Raw genomic sequence first — 23,525 nt, forward strand, 5'->3', positions numbered from 1 at the left:
GTGTCAAATTAAAAATACCAAAGAATATAAATAGCTAAATATTTTTCAAAATGAAAAATTCCGAATAAATCCACCTCAGCCGCATTTCTGTCTTCTCTCCCCATCAATTTTTGCCCTCAAAACAAACCTTGTTTCTAGCTTAAAATTAATACATAGTGACAAATTTATGAAACCCAAATACAATAATGAGACAAATTTTATTTTACATTAATTAGGAAAAGATCCCAGAAAACATTCTTGTTTCTCACACACTATCAAATTCTCAACAGTAAATGCATTATTTATTATTTATTATATGGTCGGATGAAATAAACAAACATATGTATGTATATATATTTTCCTGTACAATTTTGAATATGAATTGTCAAATCTCACACTTCTCGAGGAAAAATCATTAATCAATGAAGCAGAAAGAGACAGAGAGAGAAGCAAAATTCTGACATTTTCTTTCTTTCAAAATGGTAATATAGTAGTGAGAAGAGAAGACATTGAAGTGGCTGCCTAGTTTTAATGCTCCCCCCAGCATTCACTCAATGATGGGATTTTTTAGGGTTTTTTTGCTTCAAAAGTCTAGAAACCCACATCAGGATAATTGGAAAAGCAACATAGAAGCAGAAGGAAAAAAAAAAAACAATAAAAATCCTTAACACTAAACGGGCTCTTGGAAGTTAGAACATATTTCTTGGGAAAATTTACAGAACCCATTTCTCGTATCAACATAAAAATAATTATTTCAAAATGTATGAGATTGAAAAGAAAAAAGAGAGTAAAATTTCATAAATCAAAACCAGAGATTGAGCCGTCTCCGCCAATACCACCACCGCGAATGATCTGATTTTCAATCAAGGACGAAAAAGCAATACAAGACCAAGCCTCTACCTTCACAGCTCCGACCATATTTCGCCGCCGCTGCCGCCACCGCCGCCGCCGCCGCGACCCAGAATACCGCAGAGACACGCATTTGAGGCAGAGGCCAAAGGGGTTCTTGAAAAATGGAAAAGGAGGAAACTTTATCCGTTTGTGGGTTCATATTGGTCCACAAAATAATCTAAAAGCCTAACAAGAGAGAAAGGAAACCGGGAAGTTGGGTTTGGTTTTGTATTCTTGTTCTAATTCCTGTTGTTGGAGGCAGAGGCACCCCCTTTTAATAAGGGGGATTTTGAGTTTCCACCATTGGAAGGAAGAAAAAACAAATGGGAAAGGAATTGGGAAAGAAGAGAGTTGTGGGGGTTCGGATTATGGTGGTGGGTGAGAGAGTTTTGTTGCTCTGCCTCTGCTTCTCTGAGTTTCTGTCTGTCCAAACATAACGAAGCCAAGTAACTATCTGTCTGAACACAAAAAAAAAGTGTTGTCTCTGTAAAAGATTGTACGGTTTGAACAATAGGGTGAGTGGCAATGGCAAAAAGCCTTGTATTTATGCCCCAAAAAAAGGAAGAAGAAGAAAAAAAAACTCTCCCTCTCTTCCAAAGCCCCCTTTTTTTCCTCTTTTTTTTTCCCTCCTCTGTGTTGGCTTTGTTTCAGAGGAGAGAGGGCCAGATTAGGCTAGATTTGCGCAAGCAAAATGTGTAATTTTACCACTTCCAGGGCCAGCCTTGGTGGACGAGTGAAATCAGGATCGAAGCACAAAATTGGAAACCCTTGCTTGGCTGCAAAACGATGAAGAGTTGATGGGAAAAAGAAGAAAAAGTAGTGAAATTTGATGAAAGAAGCGCCAAGGCCGAGGGTGAGTGGCAGTGGCACCACATCGAGACCGACACCAAAAGCCTACAAACAAACAAACAAACAGAGGAGTAAGTGTGAGGTTAGACAAAAGATTGTAGCTTTAAGCCTTTAGCCTTTAGCCTTTAGCCTTTAGCCTTTAGCCTTTAGCTTTGGGTAGCGGCTAAAGCTAAACACAGCCCCAACCCATTAGCCTCTCGTTTCTCAACAAAAAAACAAAAAACAAAAAACCTTCCATTTTTACTCTTTGGTAAAAAATAATGTTACTGTTCCTTTTCTCGGCCTCGTAACCATGTTTTTGTTTGTTCCTATTTATGTGCTCAACAAAAACAATACTTCGGTTATGTCATTGAATTCTTGTACTCTATTACTCTTCAGTCTTTTTAACTTGTGTTAATACTATGGATGGAGCATGTCAATGTTTGCATGTTGCATAGTTTCATACATTCATCAACGTGTCACGTTAGCATTTTTATGGTCTTAACAAGGTTGATTCAATAGAAATCATCTAATATTGAAATACATTTTAAGAATTAAATAAGACACAGCTCAAAATTGAGGACTTTTATAATTTAATTAATGTTTTGTTTTGTATTTTTTAAGAAGTATTACCAACGTTATTATATTTGTGGAAGTGATCAAATTCAAATCTAATAGTAGAATAATATTTAATTAGTGATCAAATCAATACATGACATTTGATACGTTTAAGTGCTTACTGTGATTTGTATGCATACCTAAGAATACATATGAGGTTATAAATTGTTTCTTTGATTATTGGACCAATCTATAGTAGTCATTAGTTAATGGTTGAGATTTGAGTTTTTTTTTTTTTTAAATACAACGTCTGGGGATGGAGGATCAAACTCATAATCTCTTGATTCGAGGTGTATAACAATTACCATTAAACTATGTTCGCTTTGACAGTTGAGATTTGAGTTATGGTTTGAGTTTAGTGTAAAATAATAATACTCAAATATCAATTTCATTCAACAATATTTGTTATATTACGTGTTACTTTACAAACTTTTCTACCTTGTGAATTATAAATTTTCATAGTTAGATTTTAGTTGGTTCCTATAGAGTGAAAGGATACTCCTTTTAAGAGCGAAAAAACGATTCTCCTTTCAACTTGGGTAAGAAAATACCCTCTTGGTTACAAAGGAATAGAATACAACTTTTCTTCTAAAATAAAAGATAAAATTGTTTTCAAAAAGAAAACCGCTCACTTTTTTAATCCAAAACAAATTAAGTAGTTATTTATGAACAACGAAAAAATGGTGTCATAACTTGAGAAATTACATATTTAATTTTCTAAAATCAAGTAGCTCGAGATTAATTATATTTTTCTGATTAAGTTAGTAATCAAAATTTATCAATTAATAATCATAAATACGGTTTAAAGTTACATCATTTTTACCAAATTACAAAGACAATGTTCGATTTGGATAGGATTGAGTTGATGAAAGAGAGAGAAGAAGAAGATGAGTTGAGTGGAAGCATCTTCCATGCTTTTACACACAAAGTTGGTGGAGTGCAATAAAACATAAAATAGAAAGTTCTTGTCACACCTTCCAAATTTATCCTTGAAAATTGAAAATCCTCAACCATATCCTCCAAACATGGACCCTCCTATACCAATATATTCACCATAATCTATGGCATTTTTCACTGCCCAAAATAACCTTTTCTTTTTCCTTTTTTCTTCAACTTCTGATCTTAATTAATTCTCTCTTATAGTAGTAATAATAAACAATGACTAAATATATGTTTTACTTTAATAATAAATAATGGCTAAATACATGTTTACTTTGTAACGTTGGAGTGTCTTTTTTTTTTAATTAGACTTTATTGTTTAAAAAGTTTCAATTTAGTCTCTTATGTTTTAACATTTTCAATCTATTTTCGCACCGTTCTTAAATTTAGAAAGAGAAAAAAAAGTTCATACTGAAAATTTCTAATTCTTCTTTCAAATTTTTGTGAAATTGATAGTTTTCTTCTTCTAATGGTCATCTTTTCTCTTCTAAATGTCTATTAGTTCATTTGGTATTATGTTAAATTTATCATCAACAAACTAAACTATTCTATAAGTAATCCTTAAATATTACTGGCTTCATATCATTATTAAATATTGTCAACGACTTGCAATAAATATGTAAGAGTGGTGTCGAAGAGAGCATAACTCAATGATAATTGACATATATCTCAAATCAAAAGGTTGTGAGTTCGATTTCACACCCTCGCATGTTGTTATAAAATAAAAACAAAATAATAATAATAAAATAAGTAAAATGGTGAATCTATTTGCCATATTGGGCCAAAGAATAAGGGGGGAAAATACAAAATTTTAGCATTTGAAGCCAAGATGGTGGTACCCTGAACGCTCACCCTTAAGGACGTTGCATCAGATCATGAGGCTATCATTGCCCAATCACCACCATCTCCATTATTGCCAATGTGGTGTTCCACATGACTTCAGAGCCGTACACGTGTCCTGATATGATATGGTATTCAATTCAAGAAGCCAGCAATTAAACAACAGAGAAACAGTACAAATGTTCAAATAAATTTGGAGAGCTGATCTGATCTGAAGAGATGGCAACAGCTCCATCTCTTTTTAATTTTCTGAAATACATAAAAACCAAATTTAAAATGATTTCCTTCCGTCAGCTTTCAAATTTTCAAAGTGGGGAAATTGAGGACAGGGAGGGACCTGATTGTCAATTTGTCACAACAACAGCCTTAGGAGAACCCAAAAAAAAAAAACCCAACTTTTTTTCCCCTCATCTTACAATTGCTTTTGCGGTGAATGTGGACTCTAGGACCTAGACAATAATAAAAATGGTTTAGAAAATGATTGAAAATGGAGTCAAGTACTCAAAATTAGCTGCTTTTTCATGACAAACCACCCCATTCTTTGACTTTGTCCCACACCCATTATTATTTTATTAATTTCAAATTCCCAAAAAAAAAAAAGCACTAATTTTTCTAAAACCTTACATACATAGCTAATAGCTGTTTGCTGTCTTGCTTTGCTTGCTGCAGACCTAAATGGCTAACTAGCTAAGCTAGCTAACCATTTTCATAATCCTTTCTTAAGAAAAAAAAGAAGAAAGGAATAAGGGTAGTTTGGGAATTGAAGGGAGATAAAAGAACAAAGAGAATGAAGAAGGGAGGTTCCAATTGCAGGTCATTTTTTTGGTTTGCAATTTAGGAAGCTTGATGAAGAAGGGCAAGATTTAAGAAGAAGAGAGAAGAAAGCAAAAGCAAAAACACACAACTTTTTTGAAAGAAAGAGGGGCTGTTTTTTACGTTGGATAAAACTAAAAAGATAAGTGGAGGAGCAGAAAGCCAGGTTCCATTTCCAGACGGCAAAACGAATACTTCCTTCCAACTTCCAATTTTTATGGGCCCCCAATAAAGCCTTTCCATTCCCATAAATAAAAGGAAAAAAAAAAGAGAGAGAGAGAGAGAGAGAGAGAGAGATGGCTACATATTAGAGCGGATTTTTCTTTTTATTATGTAACTAAATTGTGTTGGTATATATATATATTTATATAGATTGTAATCATAATAATTATTCATTAATATGAGTTGGCTTAGATAAATCATACTAATCGACATGCTTTCTATTTATGGCAATATTTACAATTATTTGTGGGAATTGTTGTTTGTATGATATTAGACTTTTATTTACTCAAAAATAAAACATATTTGACTTTCCAAAGGATAATGAATAGTCAGGCCCAACTCGACCTCTAGGATGGTGACTTTAAATGAGGCCAGCCCAGTTTTGTGAATGGGCTCATTGGGCCCAATTGTTATCAAGAATGTAGGCGGGTCATTTTACATCTGCCAGCTGACAAAGAACTTGATTTCCAGCATTTAATAGTAAAAAAATAATAATAATAAAAATCAGAAATAGAGACTTCATTTACTTCATAGTCTTCGATACTTAGACATTATCGAATATGATATTATTCGATATCTATTAAAACGCTATATTAATAATATATATAAAGTCATTTCAGTATTAAATTGTCAAATCGAACTTGATATCAATTTAATTATATGCATAATTTCTTATTTTCTATTAAAAAGTATGCACAAAATTAATAAAACGATATATTTCTCAACATATAAAAAACCATGCTTTATTTATCATAATAGATTATCTCAATTATAATTATTCTATTAAATTTTTTTTCGAAAGAAATTTATTTGATTAAATTTAGTTTAACATTTAAATGAGCTCCAACTTGTCATCTATGGATATGATCATATTTACGATCAATGCCCCTAAAATTTGATTGAACTTTGTTATTCAAGCCACATGACAAATGGCTACTATTCTTATAGAATGATTCTTCGAAGGAATATCTCTATTTGGTTAATGTCTAGCCTAAGATAGCAAGCCTCTTTTCTTTTCTTTTAATAACGGGAAAAGAAAAGTAATAAAATGCTCAGTTCCCTTTCAACTTCAAGATGTTTGCTGTTTGGTACGTCAAAAGAAAAGCAAATTTCATGGAAGCAAAAGGCAAATGCTTTTTAAGACATTGTTCTTTGGAATTACTGTTTAATTGTGAGTCCTATTTGTCTGTCCTTTTAAGATGCCACAAGTTAAATCTTTTTTAGTTGAATAGTAACGAGGGTTGTGATACAATCGACCTTTAAGATGATACATTTATCAATTAGGATCCAATTCATCACTCTAAGTCGAAATTAACCTTTTTCGTTTTAATTGGGTGTCAATTTGAGTAAACAGGACTCCTATTGAGATAATGGAATCAAGATAGAAAATTCATACCGAAAAAGATTTTCAACACTTCTATAGATTCTTACAAAGAGTAGGATATTGTTTTCTTACGAGGATTATAATATTGTTTTTTTCTAATAAGGATTATGATCTTTGACTTCCTATAACTAGAACCCTTTTTTTAAGTTGTATTTGTACCTAATCCAAATAAAAGAGACTTGAATAGTCTGTATCACGTGTGTTTAGTGAAAGTGAAACTCATCTCAATTTATTAGTGGACGTAGCTCATAAATAGTTGAGGTGAACCAGTATAAATTCTTATATCGTTTTTTGTTTTTCCCTTTAATCTTTTATTTGTATTGTGTGATTGTGATTTACTGAATAGAATTGTGGAAGGAAAAATTGTTCTGGAGCATCTAATTTTCCAACAACTCTTCATCGATTTCACTAAAGATTATATTTCACAATGTTCTTCGTGTTTGATTCTTTCCTTCTTTCTTTTTTTTTTTACGGAACCTTCTTGGTTCCATAGTAATTAGAAGCTGCCCTCACTTTTGACTACGTCACAAAATATATATATATATATAAAGCTCGTTTGGTAACGTTTCGTTTTTTTGTTTATGTTCCTTTATTTTTAACGAAGAAAAGTGTATTGCATGATTCCAACCTCTAAGAATTCAAGTATGATTAAACAACCTTTTTATTTATGTTTTGGAACAAATTGAAAATGGAAATAAGAAAGGAGAAACTAGTTTTGGTTGTTTCCAAAATTTCTATACAATTGTGAGAATGTTCCAAGAAACAAAGTTAGTTGAAAAATACTTAGATTTCTTCACAAAATTGGTCACGGGAAGAAACGGGAATGTTGCCAAACGAGCTCTTAGTTTCTCAACTTTAAACAAATTTCAAATTCAATAAGTGACCTTAAAATAATCAAAAATTGATGTAATGCGTTTTCTTGTTACACACATTTTTTCCTGAATATGTTCCAACTTTATCTCTTCTTAATTTGAAGGCAGGTAATGTATAACATATCTATATTGTTAAATTTGTCATCTCCATACCAGATATTTATCAACAATATAATAAACTGTATTATTATTATTATTATTATTATTATTATTATTATTATTATTATTATTATTATTATTATTTTAGTCTAACTTTAACCTCGCATAATGAATTTGAGATCTATTAAAACTTTAGGAATAAATATAAAAAAAGTTTAAACTTAATGGACCATAGTAGAAACAGAGACGACAAACTATATTTTAACTAATATGTGTGTGTGATGCATTTGGCCTCTCCTGAAATTCTTTTTACCAAACCCAATTCTCCCTTTAATAGAATGAAGAATTAAGAAATAGGGAATGAACCAATCACAGAGATTCCAATCTATCAATGGGAAACAAACTTTGGAATATCAACCAACCGGCCTAATAAACCTTCTACACTATTCATGATCCGACCTTAAATGGAATCGAATAACAGAATAAATTTAATATACCAAGTGTAAAGGTTAACTTATAATCTAATAATCTCACACTGAAAATATACCCACTACGAAAATGAATCATCTAAATATCCACACCTTCTTGAATGCTTTTACCTCTAAAACTGGTTTAAATTCAATTGATTCCACTCTAGGAAAAGCTAAGGTGATCATATTAACAGCAGTTCTGGGAAATTTGAAAAAAAAAAATAACAAAATAAAAAACAAAAAAGTCAATCAGACCATGATTCTTGCAAGATTTTCTTTTCCAAAATCCCAAAAAAGAAAAAGGATAATCCATGAAGTTGGCACAATGTGACCGTTATTCTGGTAGCTTCTAAAAGGACAAGTTGTGGTGCTATATGTAAATAATATCTTCATCTGGAAGCTCATGATTTTCCAGTTGATACTTAAAGCTTTCCTATATAAAGGAGCTTCTCATTGTTCCAGAAAAGCCAAACAGGAGAGAGCTTTAACCATTTCCTAAAAAGCTGCTCAAAGTATTGTTATAATAATAATGGTGGAGATAGAAGAAGGTGGTGGAAAAAGATACGCACTGTTGCAGGCAGTGCAGGACTCAGAATATGCAAAGAAAGTGTATGGAGGGTATTTCAGTGTGTTCGTTGCAGCTTTTGGAGAAGAAGGAGAGAGATGGGATTTGTTTATGGTGGTGGAGGGAGAGTTTCCCGCCATTGATGAGCTTCAAAACTACCATGGTTTTGTGATCAGTGGAAGCCCTCACGATGCCTATGCCAATGACTCCTGGATTTTGGATCTATGTTTCCTCTTGCAGACCCTTGACACAATGGAGAAGAAGGTTCTTGGCATTTGTTTTGGTCATCAGGTAATATATGCATTCTATACACCCTCCCATGTCACATACTATTGCCTTTATACATGTCCTTTTCTGTAAACCAGAAAGCTTAGATAGACTACATGAAAATAATATTTCCTAAACTAATATTATAAACAAAGGGTACAAAATATATTAAGATAGGAAACTTATGTGTAGTCTAAACTTAAAACTTTCAAATTCAATACTTGAAGGAAGGAATCTAGGTTTGAATTTCTGCAATAGTAGGCTATCTATTGAAAATCTATTTGATATAAGTGTATATTGAAGAGTTGAAATTTGTATGTTTGTGACAGGTTTTATGTAGGGCATTGGGAGGAAAAGTTGGGAGGGCAGAGACAGGGTGGGATATAGGAGTGAGAAAAGTGCAAATAATGGAGAGTTCAGAGTGGAGGTTTGTTGAAGATATGGGTGAAATGCCAAGCAATCTGTCCATAATAGAGTGCCATCAAGATGAAGTTTGGGAAATACCTCATGGAGCTCAAATCATAGGCTTCTCAGACAAGACAGGTGTTGAAATTTTCGCCATTGGAGACCATATTTTAGGCATTCAAGGCCACCCTGAGTATTCTAAAGACATTCTCTACGGTCTCGTCGATCACCTCCTCAATAATTACTCCATACGGGTACATAATTAATTTTCTAATCCCAATTTATCAAAAAATGATTATAGTTTCATCTCTTCTTTTTTACCTTTTAACTTCTTATTGAAGATCATGATTTTTTGAAGAGGAAATTTGCTGAAGATGCAAAGCTGGGATTGCAAGCGGCAGAACCAGATACAAAGTGGTGGGAGAAGATCTGCAAGAAGTTTCTCAAAGGAAGATTAATGGAATCTGCTTTTTAATTGTAATCACATGGAATGCTAAAATATTATTGTTGATTAGTATGAATCTTTTGTTGAACTACATGGCTAACAAATGTTTACTAGGAAGAGGAATAAGAAACCTTAATCATTCTAATTTAGAAGGATCAATCCAATCACAGTGATACATATAGAAATAGATTATGCCATACTTTTCGAATATATACAAGTGGGGTTAAGATTTAAATACAATTTTAGCATAAAGGGTTTTTTTTAAAATATAAAATTGAGTACATAAAGGTTATCAAATGGATGCTTTTTAGCTGAATTTCACTCATGAAATCATCTCCAATGAGTAACATTAAACATTCAATACTACAAAAGAATTCTTTGATCGCTTTAGACAAATTGGGTAAAGTCAATTACACGTATTCCTCAATATCAACGTTCTCCAACAAGAAAATTCTGGAGAACTTCACAATGGTTTGTTGAATTTCAAAGAATTTAATAGCATTGCAACAAATGGCATTTGTACTTATTTTGCTCCTATTCTTCTTGCGTGTTGGCCCACTTTATATCAAGAGTAGTAATGTACAGTAATATTGACCCAACTACACCAGTTAATATGAATCATACAGTAATACCAGTTATACGAGCTGCTGTGGTTCTCCTGCGTTTTGTACCCCAGAAGAGGTCCATGGCACTTATTCTTTTTTTGGTTCCAAGATAGCGTTGGCAGTTTGGAGCACCACAATGGCATTTCACCTCAGGTCCAAATTGCACAAATCTTCAAGATGAAAAATCACTTAGTTCATTTTTCAATATAAGATGTAACTTTGGCATTTATCCATACCCGAAAAAATTATAAAGCTTGACAAGTTTCATCAGCTAAAAAAGGTAAAAATTACTAAAGAAACCTAACTGGTAAGCAAGCCGATCAGTTTATAGTTCAAATTCTAAAATGTCCTCTATGATTTTAGATTTTCGATACAGCAGAAGTGATGCAACAGATTTCCCTGTTCTTTGACCTATGCAAATATGTTTTCCTTTGGCAAACATGGCGGTGTCCGCCAAAGAAGCCAATAACTTCCCTATCCTCCACTAAAGTTTAGGATGATGATGCCAATCATATGAACAGGATGAATAAATAAGGTACATAGCAAATTAACAGAAACAAAATTCTGATTCAGCAACTGAACTCTCACTACAGATTAATAGTGCAAGTTTTTCAGTCGTCCTCTGACGTCTGTTTGATGGATAGAGGGGACTTCGGAGGTCTCCGGCTTGCTTCTTATGCTGTCATATGTTCCTTTTTGTTGCGGGGAGGATTTTCAGGTTTGGTTCCCTAACCCTTCCAAGGGTTTTCCTGTAGTTCTTTTTTCTATATTTTGACTTCCCTTCTAGTCCATCTTCTGCTCCACTGTTTACCTCTCTTTGGTAGGTCAAAATTTCGAAAATTTTTTAATTCTTTAGGTGACGCGTCTTATATGAGAAAATCAACATCTTCGATTGTATTCAGAGACGTTCTTTCGCAGTGGTGTGTTGGAGCCTTAAAGATCTTCACCACATTATGTGGTCTTGTCAAGTTCATGCAGAATTTATGGGATCATTTTCATTTTTTGGGGAGTTTTTGGGGACTGATGATGGAGGTGTTGCTGTCCCCCTATTTAAGATATAGGAAGGTTGTTGTGGCAGGCTTGATTCTTGACCATTTTGTAGGATATTTGGCTTGGGAGGAATAAATAATAATAGATTTTTTAGAGGTAGAAAGATCTACGGAGCTTATTTGAGATCTTATTAGATTTCATAATTTTTTGTGGGGTTGATTTCTAAAGTATTTTATAATTATCAGTCAAGAATTAATTCTTTTAGATTGGAGCTTCTTTTCTTTAGGGTTTTATCTTGTCTGTTTTTTATGCTATCAGGGTTTTATCTTGTCTGTTTTTTATGCTATCAGGGTTTTATATTGTCTGGTTTTTATGCTATTGTATTTCTTTCCATTTCTCTCTATAAAAATTTAGTTTCTTATTAAAAACAAAATAGTGTGAGTTTTCAGCATGGGAATGAACATCACACCTTGGGTTTCGAATCTCCTCATGCTCATGAAAAAATTAAACGAAAAACCAAAATAAAGTTATACCAGTATAATCTTAAAAATAACGATCACCGAAAGTCGCAGGACGTCCCAAATATCAGTCTACGATATGCCCCTTGCTCCAACCAAGCAAATAAGAGATAGCAGTCACATGAAATAGACCGTACTTTTACGTACCTGTAGTCATATGTTAATGGCTCTCCAACCTCAATTGATCGAGCAGAAAACACGCCAACACGTGTTTCACCCTCAACTTGCCTGTTCAAAACCAATATTATTTAGTCAGAGAATCTCATATTTGTAAGATTAGTCTATTAGGACATACAATTCACGAATTTCTTTAATTTATTAGTACTCAGAAGTGCAGCTAGGGATTTACAAGTACATTTGACATGATTATCATCTTTAACGTTCCAGATAAAAGTGATAATTGTCTTCTCATAACCGTAAAATAAAAGTCTCCAACACGACAAAGTTAATCTATGGTATATAAAAACAATAGCGTCTACTACTCTGCAAATGTCAAAGGCAACACCATCCAATACGCAAGCCTCCTCTACAAGAGTCAACACTCAGAGAATTTGGTTAGTCTAGAAAAATACAGGTTTTCATACATTACAAAGGGCAGAGATGAAACTGACGTGATTAATTACATTTATAAGCTTACTAGCATGGGGAGCTCCCTCCACTATTTCATGAAAAGGGCAAAAATCAATGACTATGAAATAAATATCATTAATACGACAGAAAGAGCATAGTTTGTCCATGAGGCAGTTATAATGGCATGCTGTCAGCTTGCAACAACTTAAATGACTGCTGTGGAGGTAGACAACAGCAAAATGATTCGATCAATTCTTAATTTATGTACGGTATATAATTGTTAACACAGAGTAAATTTCCACAAGTGACATGTAAACTTAAATTACTGCTGTGGAGGTAGACAACTGCAAAATTATTCGATCAATTATTAATTTATGAATTCGATCAATTATTAATTTATGTACGGTATATAATTGTTAACACAGAGTAAATTGCCACAAATGACATGTAAACTTGTTTAAAATCCCAGCAAACAAAGAAGGTAAATCAACTAACCACTTCTCAAGACTACAGTTGGGATCGCAGCTGTGGTTTAGAAAGCGAGAAGCATTTCCCTTAAAAGTTGCATCAATCGTGAAGTCTTTCCGAATTTCACACATGTAGAAATTCTTCATGCCTTTATATTTCATGTCCCAAAGCCTTTGTTCACATAGAGCATCATCAATAACTGAGAACAAGACAAACATATTAACAAGTTACGTTCAAAAAAGCAAGAAATAACCTTCACTCTCATTAGGCTCCCATACACAACTCTACTAGAAAGCTTAAAGGGAAAGATTTCTGCTTAGGAAAAAATTGTATTTGACGTAGACTCCCTAATTTGACAAATATAGAGACAAGTAGAGACTTATCTAGCATCAATAAATTGATTGTGTTGCATGCAAATTGCAAAGAACAACGAGAAGAAATACCTTCCCCAATGTACTCGATGACAAATTCACCTTTACAAATAGGCTCAGCTGCCTCCACACCCCAGCCACATAGTTCAGTCTGAAATTAGTTTATCAATAAGTAACCTTTAAAAGAGGGAATTTAGAAATAACCTCAACCTGCATCGATAAAATATATCCAGAAATATAGCAATTCTTATTCAAGGAATAGAAAATCTAAAAAATTCGAGAATTAGATATATGTATAATTCATCAAACAATTACCTTAACAATTTTGATCTTCTTCTCCTTACGGAATGGTCTGTTTGTACAAGTATCTCTACAATGGCAAGCCTTTGAGCAGCTTATGCATTGAACCCTAGTAAGCCATAATCAGAGCTAATTTAACGCTGGAACAGTTAAGCATGAGAAAGTAGTTTGATAAATTCACTTTATTCATTCAAAATAAATTTCGAACTCGTAGAAATAAAGCATATATGTGTCTATAAATTTGCACAACTTTTATAGGTGTCGTAAGAACACTTGTACAGAGTACATTTATATGCACATCGTGCATGTTTTTGTGACAAGCATATAAGAAGTGAACATAATTTGTTAGACATCAATAATTAATCATTTTAGACGCAAAGAAGATCTTAGGACTACCTGCACACACAGTCATCGGAGCATTCAGATTTACAGTTTGTACATCCAAGGCCATCAGCAACGCCATTATCCCGCTTTTTCTTTACTAGATAAATATCTTACCTCAGTTAAGACAAATGGTATGATTGTTATAGCGAGAATTTAATAAACCTACTAATCAATAATAATAATAATAATAATAATAGCAATCTGAAGAAGTTCAAGAAACTTCTAAGAAAAACTTGTTAATAAGCCGTGCCCATAAAAAGAGGAGATAACTTTTATTATTGCAAAGAAGCTAGAAATAAACTTTTATCATCATCATGACAATGCATTTCTACGCCTACATTATGTATCATCTAACAGTAATCTACTTCTGTATTAAAACATAACTTAATGACAATACAAGAGGATACTGCGCCTTATGTGGGTGTATGGCGGTGGTTCCATCTTTTTCTCCGTATCTTTCCATGTTATGTCAATCTTGAATTCCTCGTCAACATATGGAAGAGGCAAGCGACAAAATACCTCCTAAATTTGAAGTAAAAAGAAATTTCATGAGATACGGTGATAGAAAACGCGACTTATGACGTTATGTATCATGGAACCCCTTTTCTTCTCCAGAAAGTTTGGCGAGTGAGGACATCAAGCAATATAAATTTTAGATTATTCAACTCCAAGAACATTCTACATTTGGCATGTTCTGTCAATTTTTCGTATATAGATTCAGTCATGAAACTACATTATAGACAAAGAACAGGTGACATGAGAAAGCTAATTACATATTTCGGTTCAAATCGATAAATACCTTGACCAATAATCTTCAAGTGAAAATTCAAATGAAAAAAATAAAGACAGCTTCAAATTTAAAATTAGAGTTATAAATCGCATCAGTCTCACGTGTATATGGTGCTGGTTTTCATCAAGCTAAAAGGTTGATCATAACATATTGAAAACAAACAAAAACGTCGAAAAATTATCCACAACCCAAAAAAAAAAAAAATAGAAGTGCTTGTTTCCAGACAATTGATTTCAAGCATTCTGAAAAGCTAGTTGGATCAAGTGCTCCGACTAATAATCAAAACAATATGCTTTCAAAATTCAAAATGTAGCACGAATACTCGACATGTTCACCACGGGGGGAGGGGGTGAGAGAATTTAATAAAGTAAGATGTTCATGAATCGAACCTCTATGTCACTTGTTGACACTGCATGCTGTCCATTCAACAAATATAATAGTCCTGTCAGCCAGCCTAAAGAATAAAGATATAGATGCAGAAGTAAAACTTCAACAAGAAAGTAAAAACAGAGAAAAAGGTCAAAGACAAGATTTGCCAGCCAGATAATAAGCATTAAAACAAGGTATCTTTTAAATGAAATGAAAAGTTATAACAAGCCTGAATTACATACACTATCAAAATACTAATAATATAATTGGCAAATAAAAGATCACAGGAAGCTCCACCTCATGCCAGACTTTCGAAGTTACCAGTCACTGGAGATTGAACTGCATAATATGATAGCTGAAGACAAGAAATCACCTATGCAGCCATTATTTCGCATGGACTTTCCAAAGAGCAAAGTAGTCATTCATTTAAGCATGCTACCATAATCAAAGTAGTTTTGTCTTCAAAAGCAAAAAGCGACCGTTGCATAATGCAATTGAAAGCGACCAGAAAGAAGCTAGAATCTTTTATACGAGCATTCATCTAAAGAACGTCTTACATACACTCAAATCAGTAAAGACGTTGAGCATGAGATAGCTGCTTCAAAGAGAGTTAATTACAATTCTAGAGGTAAAGGATAGAAGAAATTGACCTTTACGTCCACTCGCCAGTCGGATGGATGCCTCCAGCAGATGGCTCTTCCAGGTTGATTTATTAAATGCAACACTTTATCTGGCCATGGTGCACATTTATCATGCGATGCTATAGTGCAGCGTATGCACTTCCAATGTAGTCTTTGTTTGCATACAAAGCACTCCTGTTTATCGAAAAACAAACACACACACACGTATCAGCTACTGTTTCCCACTATTTGATAAAAGCCCTGTATAAAAATTCACTCAAAACAGTTCATTGTTCAGTTATATATATATATATATATATATATGTAATCCATTACTTATCATAGATTGATAGTCCTAATGCTCTAGACTGTAGCTTGATTCTCTAGACTATAGAATCCTTTATGTACATGCCGCAAGAGCATGATACAAACACGTTAGAAGAATACAAATAACTAAAGGCTATTAATTTTCGTAAACATACATCGACTACTTAAATTCTCATTGCCTTCATAATGTTAAGACTGCTCTCACTAAAGGCGTTGTGCAATTGAGCTTTACTTGTTAAGCTTAGTTGGACTAATATTTTGCTAGTTATAGTTCATACTAATCCTAACCAATTGGGTTTGATTATTCTAATTAAATTTATGTTAATATAAGTACGTTTTTAGGTAAAATTTAAAACTCGATCTTAGACTAAAATTATAAACAGAAGAAGAAAAAAACAGAGATAAATTAAAAATAAATAGATGGGCTCGTTGTTTTAGATGTAATTTGGATTCTGTCCTCTACGGATTGGGGGGAAGGAAAGTACATGAAAATACAATCGAATTTTTAAATCTAGATGAATATAGCCCGTCCCGGTGGAATAAAATCGTACAAACATTGAATGAATTTGATAAATATCTGTAGACAGATAAGAACAACCCGAGTAGTCGTCTTATTAAAAGGTATTGAAATTTTGGAAAGAAATAAGAAAAACAAGCAACTTATCAGCTAATGATGTCAACAAACAGCTTAAGCTAATTGGTTGTAATGAAAACAGAAGAACGCTTTGTTTGAAAAAAGAAGACATTTGTCACTGTTTTTCTTTGAAAGGATAGATATAGTTCAACAGGAAATATAATAAGATTACATGTTGGGGGCACTTGAATTTCCTGTGATTTGAGACCCCCAAGGTTTCCTTAGCACATATTGCATGATAAACTCCTCCACAGCCACGAACAGTGCATTGGACCTCCTCCCCATGAAATATATGTCTACGGCAACATAGACATTCTTTTACTACCTGGAGCAGACAGAAAAAACGATTTAATCGACATAAAATTTTAGATTGCAGTTCAAGCATCTTGTTTAGAATCTTCAGTTAACAGCCGCAAGTCCATTTATAATAAGGGGAAGCAAAAGCAACTAACTTCCTTGTAGATAAAATTAATATCGACGGGACAAGAATTCTCGTCATAAGCTACTCCAACAAAATTTCCTACGCCCTACGTCTTAAATCATTTCCTCCTCAAGCATTTATTATGGGAAAGTGAACTACTCCAACATGATACTTCCACGAAAACACTTGATTCAGCTTCAAAATTTTACCCGGGACTTCAATTCCTAATAATTTAAAGAAAATACAGTTCGCTTGAATCAAGAATAATGGAACTCCAACTAAGAAAGACGTGCTAAATACTAAATCGAGTACAATGTTGCCCAATCTACCGGGCCCCGTAAAACATGACACCTGCAAAACCTGATGAAGAAGTAAAACATGTAGAGAAATTACCATCTTCCGAGAGCCGTCGAGAAACGGAAATGAACACCGAGACTCGGGAACGCCCGACTCTTGCTTCCTCCGGACCCAAGATTTCACGTGGTCTTCCAAAGTCTTCCCACTGAAAGGCTTTTTAGATCGGTCCAACGCGTCTGCGCTCTGCCTCGGAACCCTAATTTCACAGGCTCCACCGACCTCATCGTTGTTGAGGAACTGACAATGAAACCCCCGGCCCCAAATACAGTCAGTGGCCAGAGATTTAACTGATTGATCGCAGAGGAAGGTGGAGGTCAGATCAGAAGGATCGACGACTGGTTTGAGATTAGGGCACCGAGTGAGCATAATAGATGCAGAGAGTGAGAGATTTCCCAAGTCTGGCATTTTGTTGTGGGAAATGAAATAAGCATACAAAAAGTAGCAGAGAGCGAAGTAGATGAGAATAAATTGGGCGGGAGAAATGAAATTATATATTCACGGAGGAGGAGCCTCGTGAAATTACGGTAAAGACCGAACTGTCGGCATGGATTTACGAAGTTGCCACCGCGTGTGGCCGTGGCAGGTCTTGCTTTTTAATCAGCCAATGTGCGCGGGGGGAGATAAATGGCCTGCGCGGGAATTTTAAAATTTCGCAGGTGGTTAGGAGAATACGGACAGATTTGGTACCACGGACGCCCCAAAAGGTACACTGTTTAATTATATACCATGCTCTTCTCACAAATAAATAAATTATCTATCGTTCTAAACTAATAATTACATTTACAATAAGTTAAAATTACATAATTCAACGATAATGGATATATATCTCCAAAATTACATTCACAATAGCATGGTAAACCTTTTTTTTTAAGAAACAAAGTCACTTAAACAGATTTAGTGTAACAATGCGAACCACAAAGGAATTTCAGCAAAATCCAACCTCCAAATTGACTCTGCTACATCTTTTGCATTTTCATCCTTCGACAGATTTGCGAGTTCTAGAAAGTCTGTTTCAAGGTAAATGTCAAAACTCTCTGGATTGTAAAGGTTTCTTAAATCAGTATTGAATTGTCATATCTTCCAAGCATTTGACAATTATCTTCCTACTAATACATCTGTTTCCTGCTTGCACCACATCGCCATTTGAATTTAAGACTACCCATTTGATGCCCCCACACCCCTGTCATCAAAACCAGGTTGCATCCATTTGGTGAATAGTACTCTTTTTTTTTGGGCTTAATTTAAAGTTATAATATAGTTTGAGTTCTTCAAGTTTATCTTATTCTAATCTAATTGAAAGCATTTTGTTTTAATTACCTACATATTAATAAGATTTGAATTTAATCCTAATTGCTTACCAAATTAACAAAAAAGTTACTACGATATTTTTGTTGTCAATTTATGGTGGTGTATGATTAAGATAGGAACATTATTAATATATTGGCATATCATGCATCACTCATATGAAAATAAAAAACCTATCATATTATGTTATAATGCATGATAAATATGCATATAGAAAATATAATAAAGTTGTTTTTTTTTTGTTTAAGCTTTAAACAAGGTGGAGTGACATAATTCAAAACTTATGAGGTGAATGATTAAGGTATGGCAGGGACTTCAACATTCAACTTCAAAAGCATCCAAGTTCGGATTTTAAATTAATTGATTAGAAATAAAAATGCATTTAGAGTGGAAAGAACTTTAAATTGACAATAAATGTGTATAATTTATAATTATTTATTATTATAGGTTGATCGGCTACTCAACTCTTTGGACCCAAGAGCTCAACCAACTAAATCCAATAAAAAGAATGTATATAAAAGAAAGTACTTAGGCTCGTTAATCTTATTAACGAAATATTATCCTCGCCACTATTAAAATTGACAATTCATTAATTTATATAAAAAAATATTTATTTATGCATTTCTCTTTCTCAATGACAAACATTTAAGGATAGTGAGTACAATATGTTTCTCATTTTTTATGAGCAAGTAATGTTCTATATATAATAAATAATAAACTAAACTAAACCACGTGGGCAGTGTTAGGCTGCTCGGGATATGTTGCGTTTAGTTAAGACTGATAATCTTATTTGAGTTGAGTTGATAAAGTATATGAAATATAACTAAAATACATTTTAGACGGTAAGAAAACCCATCAAATTAATTTCAAATAATTTTTAAATATTTTTATATTTGTTAACACATCAAATTAATTTCAAAGAATTTTTAAATATTTTTATATTTGTCAACACAAGAGCATAACTCAATTCTATAAACTATATATATATATATATATATATATATATAAAAAGGCGTGAATTCGACTTGCATCCAGACGTTGTACTAAAATATTAGAAAGTAATTTAAAATTTTTCAGACTAAATTAAGAATTGAGTCGTATCTCAACAAAACGATTAAGAATGAAACTTTATAACAAGTGGTTAGCCCAAAGCTCAACGGTTTGGCGGCATCGTAACGATAACTTTATGAATACAAATATTTCGTCGAAATAAAAGAATTATTTATAATCAACAAATGCTAATAAGTCCTCGTCCTGTATCTAAAAAAATATATTTCAGATAATTAGTTGCTGTCATCGTCTCCTACCTTTCTGATTTTCCATCGCCCAACAGAACAGATCCTTCCTCTAATCGTCCAAATCGTCGTACTGCGACAATGGCGGCGGTACGAAAGAGTTGAAGTCGCTGAACATAGCATCGTCTGCTTCTCCATAGCAGTAAGAGCCGGAGCTATCGCAAGCAAATAACGTCTGTACATCGTCGGGAAACAAACACCGCCGACGTTCGATCTGCTCCGACGACGACGTCGGCGTCGACGGAAATTCGGCCGCCGAATTCGTCTCCATCATTTCCTTAAACTTGGAGGATTGAAGCAGGAGGCCGAGAGCAGAGGTGGTGGTGGTCGTCGATCGATGCGACGGAACCAATGCAATCGGCTCCGCCATCGCCGAATCGGCGCCGGTTTGGTTCTGGTCCGACGGGAAGAGACCTAGGTCGAGTTCTTGTTTAGGGCTTGGGAGGATGGAGTCGCCGTTTAGGACGTGGTTGTTGTCGTAAACGACGTCGTTGTTCGGTTTTAGCCACTTTATGTAACGGCTGAGGTCGAAATTGGTAACGGCGTTGAGTCCACGGTATTCTATGGCCGCGATATCGTACGCAGTGGCAGCTTCTTCTTGCGTCGCTACGAAGATTCAGATTCAAATTCTCAACAATTTTTGTTTTTTTTTTTTTAAATTATTCAATCCCGATACAATTTTTTTTGCCATATAAATGAAATCTGAGTTTATCCTAATCGTAAAATACAGTTCATACAAAACAATATAAGGAGTCTATTGTCGCATTGGACGACATATTAATGAAAAAAAAAATATTAATGTTTTTCTTTTTAACTAATGTTGGTTTAAATCATAGCATTTTGGTCTTAGTGTAAAGTTTATGCATTATACTTTATACCATATCCAATTTCCAAACTACATGATATATACAAATGAGTTGAAATATAAGTTTCTAGGATATGTGATGTGCACATATTCACTTACAACTTTTATTAAACACACGTTATGTACATTGGATAATAACTAAAATACATTGTTTATATGCATGAATATTCTTGCTAACCAAATAAAATAATGATAATATATGTATTATCTATTAAACTACTATACTTAAATTAATTAACCTTTGTACTTCTCCTTTCAATTTCAATACACTGAATATATATATATTATATAGATACACATGACCAATGTTTTTATTGTACACAATCTCAATATTTTGAAAATGTTTATTAATTAATTAATTAATTTCCAGTCTAAAAAAAATAATTAAAACTTGTAGACTGGGTACATTAAAATTAATAGAAAATAGAAGAAAAAAACACACCATATGTTCCGAGATAGAGATACTTGTTGCCAAACACCCTCCCAATCCGAGCTTCCCATCTTCCATTGTGATGGTGTCTGCAAATCAAACATCAAGCATCCAAAATGGGCATCAATCAAATCACCACTCTAAAAAATCGCAATATTACGGATAATCAAATTTAATCACCGATAATTTTCAAATGCATTATTAGTTTAATTACCTCGCAACGCCTCTGTACTTAGAAACCCCCCGAGAAAAGCCACTGCTTTTTCTGCAAGTTTAATTAAATTAACATTAATTATACATAAAATTTAATTTCCTCTTACTCTCCTATGAAATGACCAATCCAACCTTCTCAACGATCCAATGTATTCTTCTCTCGACTGACCCTCCATTTCCTTCACCTCTTTTTGGTACGATGTTAGCTGAGAGAGGCCGCCAAAATTATAATATATCACAAATTTCAGCATTAATTAATTTTGCTTGATCACTATTATTACTGTGAAAAACCAAATTACCGGAAAATTAAGAATGGTTTCTTGACCCCAGTACTTCAATGCTGCAAGGTCGTAAGCATGTGCTGCTGCTTCCTCATCATCATACGCACCTTTCCCAAAATACCCCCGGGAAAAACCAATCAATAAATATGGCTTTTACGAAAATGCAACTATGATAAAAAAAAATATAAAATAAATCGCTCACCAAGATAAACTGCGCGTTTTGAGCAGCATTCAATCAGCGGGGGGAGATTGAGATTGAGATGTCAATGATAACGAAACCAAGTTTAGGAAGAGAATATTAATATTTGTTACTGAAATTTCAAAATAGAATAATAATTATTAATTAATTACCCTGTCTTCCTTTCTTGTTCTGCGATTCATTCCAGCAATTCTTATCCCACAAATGAGCTTCGTATCTTCCCGTCCATCGATGCCTAAACATTTCAAAACCAGAATCAAATTACCGATCGAAATCAGAGAGTAGCAAAGAAACCATCGGCGACGAGATTACTGAACCTGGTGACGCCGCGGTAAATGGAGCTTCGTTGGGGAGGAGAATCCCTAGGGACGCTCCTCCGAGTTCGCTTAGTCTTGGTCTTCATTATCGAAATTTTATTTAAATTGTTGGTGGAGTCCGTAATCTGAAGGTGTTGTGATGTGGATTTGGCCATGGGAGATGAAATTATTGTGAAGATTGACGATAAAAGCTATGGAGGGGAGGGAGGGGGAGATAATAGTTTATATATAAATTGGGGCTCGGAGCGGATTAGGGTTGGGGCTCTGGCGTTTAATTGAAAATACAAAATAGAGCTTGAGCTAGCTGTAAGGGTAACCGGCCATGGAGGTTTGTTGTGGTAGTGCTAATGGCTGAATCGGTTTTTTAGTGGGTGGCTTCTTCTTCCTTGTCTTCACTCTTCACTTTCCATTTTCGTTGTGTGGTAAAATTGCAGCCGGCCATGGAGGTTGTTCTTTCTCCATTTGCCGTCTTTAATCGGCTTCATTGCCTGGAATCTTTTCCATTTTTATTTTTTATTTTTACATTCGTTTAAAAATAAATAATCTTTAACAAAAAGTTAAAACACTTTTAAAATATTCAATGAGAAAAGTAAGAATTATTTTTATTAAACTGTAAAGTGTAAGGTGAAAAATATTTCTACCAATTAATTATATACAGAAAATCGTGAGTTTGAACCTTTTCCTAAGTTATCGTGATAAAAGATAATAACATGACTTTTTAATATGATAATTAAAAAATTAATTATTTCACAATTAATTTTTAAATATATGACATTCCAAAGATGATTTTGCCACTAGTGGCAAGGTCGTCCTTTCAAGACACAACGTTTGTAAATGTGTAATGATTTTTTTTTAATTCAACATGTGGGGATGAAGGATCAAACCTATAAATCTCATTATTGGAAATATATATCAATTACCACAAAACTATGTTCAGTCTTTTTCTCGCTAACTTGGAAGTATTATATATGCTCGAGTTTTAATATTATGTATGATGATTTTTTTTCTTTCGCACAAATCAAAGACTACGATATTTTAGAAGTCATTGGTTTTTTTTTATAATATAAAAGAATTTTTATAATACTACGTGTCAATTACAGGTAATGTTTTGACATATAATAATCTAAATCTTTTTATTTACTTACTGAGAATGTTTGGGTAATCGTGTAAAATGACTATCGTCGAATTATTTTGTTTGAAAAACACAATAAATTTTGGCATATTGTGCTCTAAAAGGGAAGCATTGACAGTGTAATTTT

The 23,525-nt window shown here is 33.6% G+C and overlaps 3 protein-coding genes and 1 long non-coding RNA gene across 5 annotated transcripts; 1 reads left to right on the forward strand and 3 right to left on the reverse strand.

Annotated features, from left to right (window-relative positions):
• Window positions 1-425: 425 nt before the first annotated feature.
• LOC148210569 (uncharacterized) lies at window positions 426-2,091 on the reverse strand. Its single transcript, XR_015791348.1, has 2 exons — window positions 1,576-2,091; window positions 426-1,293 (listed from the first exon to the last, which is right to left on the reverse strand). It is a non-coding gene; the product is annotated as an uncharacterized LOC148210569 (long non-coding RNA).
• A 6,096-nt stretch (window positions 2,092-8,187) lies between these two features.
• LOC111007348 (gamma-glutamyl peptidase 3) lies at window positions 8,188-9,728 on the forward strand. Of its 2 annotated transcripts, none has more exons than XM_022279692.2 (3): window positions 8,188-8,811; window positions 9,117-9,446; window positions 9,534-9,728. In XM_022279692.2, exons 1-3 carry the CDS (start codon window positions 8,485-8,487, stop codon window positions 9,546-9,548), a joined length of 672 nt encoding a protein of 223 aa, XP_022135384.1. In that variant the 5' UTR covers window positions 8,188-8,484; the 3' UTR covers window positions 9,549-9,728. The 2 variants fall into 2 exon arrangements, with proteins under 2 accessions (XP_022135384.1, XP_022135383.1); XM_022279691.2 differs by having other exon boundaries at window positions 8,199-8,811; window positions 9,551-9,728.
• A 273-nt stretch (window positions 9,729-10,001) lies between these two features.
• SDG4 (SET domain group 4) lies at window positions 10,002-17,826 on the reverse strand. The gene is made up of 11 exons (XM_022279671.2): window positions 17,398-17,826; window positions 16,756-16,908; window positions 15,653-15,817; window positions 15,023-15,049; window positions 14,251-14,365; window positions 13,856-13,952; window positions 13,475-13,568; window positions 13,232-13,310; window positions 12,816-12,987; window positions 11,898-11,978; window positions 10,002-10,412 (listed from the first exon to the last, which is right to left on the reverse strand). The coding sequence occupies exons 1-11, from the start codon at window positions 17,764-17,766 to the stop codon at window positions 10,256-10,258; spliced, it is 1,509 nt and encodes a 502-aa protein (XP_022135363.1). The 5' UTR covers window positions 17,767-17,826; the 3' UTR covers window positions 10,002-10,255.
• Window positions 17,827-19,768: 1,942 nt separating this feature from the next.
• Window positions 19,769-22,763, reverse strand: LOC111007347 (AP2-like ethylene-responsive transcription factor At1g16060). The gene is made up of 8 exons (XM_022279690.2): window positions 22,267-22,763; window positions 22,102-22,184; window positions 21,953-21,961; window positions 21,769-21,857; window positions 21,602-21,675; window positions 21,471-21,521; window positions 21,269-21,345; window positions 19,769-20,567 (listed from the first exon to the last, which is right to left on the reverse strand). Exons 1-8 carry the CDS (start codon window positions 22,419-22,421, stop codon window positions 20,014-20,016), a joined length of 1,092 nt encoding a protein of 363 aa, XP_022135382.2. The 5' UTR covers window positions 22,422-22,763; the 3' UTR covers window positions 19,769-20,013.
• Window positions 22,764-23,525: the final 762 nt, after the last annotated feature.

The sequence above is a fragment of the Momordica charantia genome (assembly GCF_013281855.1).
Source record: "Momordica charantia cultivar OHB3-1 chromosome 6 unlocalized genomic scaffold, Mcharantia_2.0 BLBB01000006.1, whole genome shotgun sequence".
NCBI lineage: Eukaryota > Viridiplantae > Streptophyta > Magnoliopsida > Cucurbitales > Cucurbitaceae > Momordica > Momordica charantia.